This window comes from Phaethon lepturus, unplaced genomic scaffold, assembly GCF_000687285.1.
Source record: "Phaethon lepturus isolate BGI_N335 unplaced genomic scaffold, ASM68728v1 scaffold10428, whole genome shotgun sequence".
Classification (NCBI taxonomy): domain Eukaryota; kingdom Metazoa; phylum Chordata; class Aves; order Phaethontiformes; family Phaethontidae; genus Phaethon; species Phaethon lepturus.
This window is the reverse complement of record NW_010558292.1, coordinates 14163-17307: the sequence shown is the minus strand read 5'-3', so window position 1 is coordinate 17307 and position 3145 is coordinate 14163. Positions and strand designations below refer to the sequence as shown.

Here is a 3145-nt window from a genome sequence, read left to right as displayed (position 1 = left end):
GGCCTCCGGGGCTCCTGCCGCAGCTCGGCCACCAGCCGTGGGGAATGGCACCCAGAGGGTTGCCCCAAGGCGGGGGCAGCACGGGGGACCGGGAAACAGCCTGGGGCCTGAGGGAGGTGGTGGGGTCCAAAATAGCTCCCCACAAAGGCTTAGATCGCCTCCCAGGCAGCCAGAAGCCCCAGGGCTCCCTGGGGAGCTGTACGCCTTGTGGAATTGTATAGAGAGATGTGTTTTGCCAAGGAAAGCAAAATATTGCTTTGCTTCCCTGGTATTTCAGCTAAGTAAACGCTCCCAGTTGTCAGCTGCTCCCTCCACCCCACCCTTCCCCCTCACACACACACGCACACACACGCACGACACCCGCGCACATCCCGCCTGCGTGTACACACACGCACACCCTGCGCACACACGCACGCGGCAGAGGGAGGCTGCCTGGGAAGCCACAACGTTTTGAGGCAAATGCCAAGGCTAATTAAGATCCCAAACCATTTGTTTCATTGACCCTTCTCCAGGCAGCGAGTCCCCGCCACACCGGCAGCAGAGGCCTTTTCTGGGCTGGGATACCCTGCTCCATAGGGCAGGGACGGAGACCTGCTGTCAGGAGAAGCTTAACCAGTTTGTCAGCACCAAACTCTTTTTTTTTTTTTTTTTTTTTTTAAATCCTCCAAGTCCTGCTGGAACCTGAAGACACAGATATGCCCAGAAAAGTGAGGCAGCTGCAGTAACACTCATGGCCTACCTCCCGACGGAGGCAAGCAGCTAATGCTACGGTCAGGGAAGAGGGTTGCGAATGTTACGTTCAGTTGTAAATTTTGCAGGTGTGGCTGATTAATCCTGAAGGACTTCATCATTTGCTTGAAACCTCCAGGTTTCCATTCTCATGGCTGAGTCTCCGAAGTCCCATTTCAGATAACGTCGTTGAAAATGTGCTATGTAATACCTTTTAAAAGCAGTGTATTTATCCAGCCTACGCAGGCTGGAAGCATTACAGACACTTCAAAATAGATAGGCGAAGGCAGAGTTAATTCAAACTGAACTCAGGCATGAACTTCGAGAGCAAAAGGCATTCCTTTTCATTCCTGAAAAACTCCCTGTGGAGACATTTTCGTTTCAGAACAAGAGAGCCTGAGCCGTGCATTAACAAATGTACAGCGAGGTACTTAAGACTGCCCATGCACGGAGTTATTTGGGGACAGCTACTCCTGAATAACACCACGAGCAGATGAATCCTAAGCTGACAGCAGTAAGCTCCTTTCCTTGCTTTGCAACTTTTCCCATGTTAACCAGGAGGCATATTCCAGCCAGGCAGAGCCTGTGCCAGCAACAGCCCCACATGATCATCACATGAAGGCCTGAGCCTCCCAGGAGCTGGAGGAGAGCAAGCGAGCAGGGCTCCGTGGGAGAAGGATGGAGTGGAGATAACAGGATGAGATAGGACCGGAGGCAATGGGCTGAAACTGAAACACAGGAGGTCCTATCTTAATATCAGGAATCGCTTTATCACTGTGAGGTTGAGCAAGTACTGCACAGGTTGCCCAGAGAGGTTGTGGAGTCTCCATCCTTAGAGATATTAAAAAAACTGTCTAGACATAGTCCTGGGCAACTGGATCTAGGTGAGCCTGCTTGAACAGGGACTTGGAGAAGCTGACCTCCAGAGGTCCCTTCCAACCTCAGCCTGCCTGTGATGCTGAGATGCTGACAGGAGGGCAAGGCAAGGGCAGTCTGGAGTGGGAATGGGGAACCACCGCTGGTGGTTCTCAGCCCAGCTGCTCCCATGAACCTGGGGGACCAGGACTCCCTCTGTGAGCCTTAGGCTCCAGGCTCAGCATCAGGGCCCCCAACAGCATCTTAAATACGCGCATCAGGAAGGCAGTCAGAAATTGAACTGCTTGAACCACAGGTAAAAGCCCCCCATCTTCTTCCTCCTTCAAAGCAGAGGAAGTCACAAGCCTGATCTGTGTTACGGCAGAACAGGTAGAAACGGAGACTGTTAACAATAGCGAAAGAAAACCTCTGACTTGCTCTGAGCACACCCACCTCCACAGCTCACAGCAAGCTCACCAAGGGTGAGCCAAGAAATGGGAGACTTGCACACTGAGAGCTTAAATGCCTCCTCCAAGGCCCCCCAGGCGGGTGGTCTGTACCAAGATGGTTGCAGGACCCCACTCCTTCACACCTGCTCTCAGAACATAAGCAGCTCTTTTAGTTTCTGATGGAGGTGACCCCTGCTGTGAGATAGATAGGAAGGGGGGCTGCCGTGCCCCAGGCCCTTGCCCTATGGCTGTTACAGCCCGCAGCATTTCCAGCGCACTGCACACCCCTGAACTGACACATCATTTACAGCTTTTACCACCCTGCTAGAACTCTACAGGGTGCTCTCCCCCACTGACTCCCAAACCCCTTTTTCACCCACCTCTCTGAGAATTCTCCCCGCTAGAAACAGATCCAGAAGAAAAAGAAACACGTTCTTCACTAGGCTAAATTTCTATTGTAATTTTACTAATTAATACATAAAATGTTCAGTGATGCAGCCACAAGGAGCCACAATCTTGCTTGCTTTTCAGTACAGGTACACTTGCACTGCTATTCACCTACGCTACCGATTTAGAAATAATGGAGAGAAAAGAAGTGAAAAGCATGCCAGAGCGTGGAAAGTAGTCTGCAGAGTCTGCAGCAGCAGCAGGCTGTAGTGAGGAAATCATTCCTCAGATCCCTGTTGAAGGAGCCGAGACAGACCTTTACCACACACCAGCATCCTCGCAGCCAGTCGAGCGCCCTGGCTATCCCTTTCTCCTCCTTTCGCAGGGCTCGCACCCGTTTATGCAAAAATTACCCTTCAGAGAGGAGCAGACTCACCACGAAGCTGGGGTTATCTAGCCCGTTGAGCTCTTTGTCTGAGGAGGGGGTCATGCCTTCTACTTGCCTTCACCGACTGCCTTGAAAAAGAAAGACCAGTGAGAAGAGGAAAGCCTCCCAAATTGCCACTTGTCCCAGTCAACACAGCCCTAAAGAAACGGGGTGAGGAGATGCAGAAGCTGGACTTCAGGAGTCAATCAGCACTCAGTCCTAGCTATTCATGTGAGCCGTATCGCAGCAGCATTTCCTTGCCCTTGGCTTATATAAGGGACTCCTTTTCTCCAGCTGA

General features: G+C 51.9%; 1 protein-coding gene across 1 annotated transcript in view; it reads right to left on the bottom strand.

Moving 5' to 3' along the window:
- Positions 1-2910, bottom strand: part of LOC104625399 (solute carrier family 23 member 1-like) — a 22695-nt gene extending 19785 nt beyond the window's left edge. The window contains exon 1 of the mRNA XM_010293014.1: positions 2857-2910. Within this exon, the coding sequence (XP_010291316.1) occupies positions 2857-2910 (54 nt within the window). The remainder of the gene's footprint in view (positions 1-2856) is intronic.
- Positions 2911-3145: the final 235 nt, after the last annotated feature.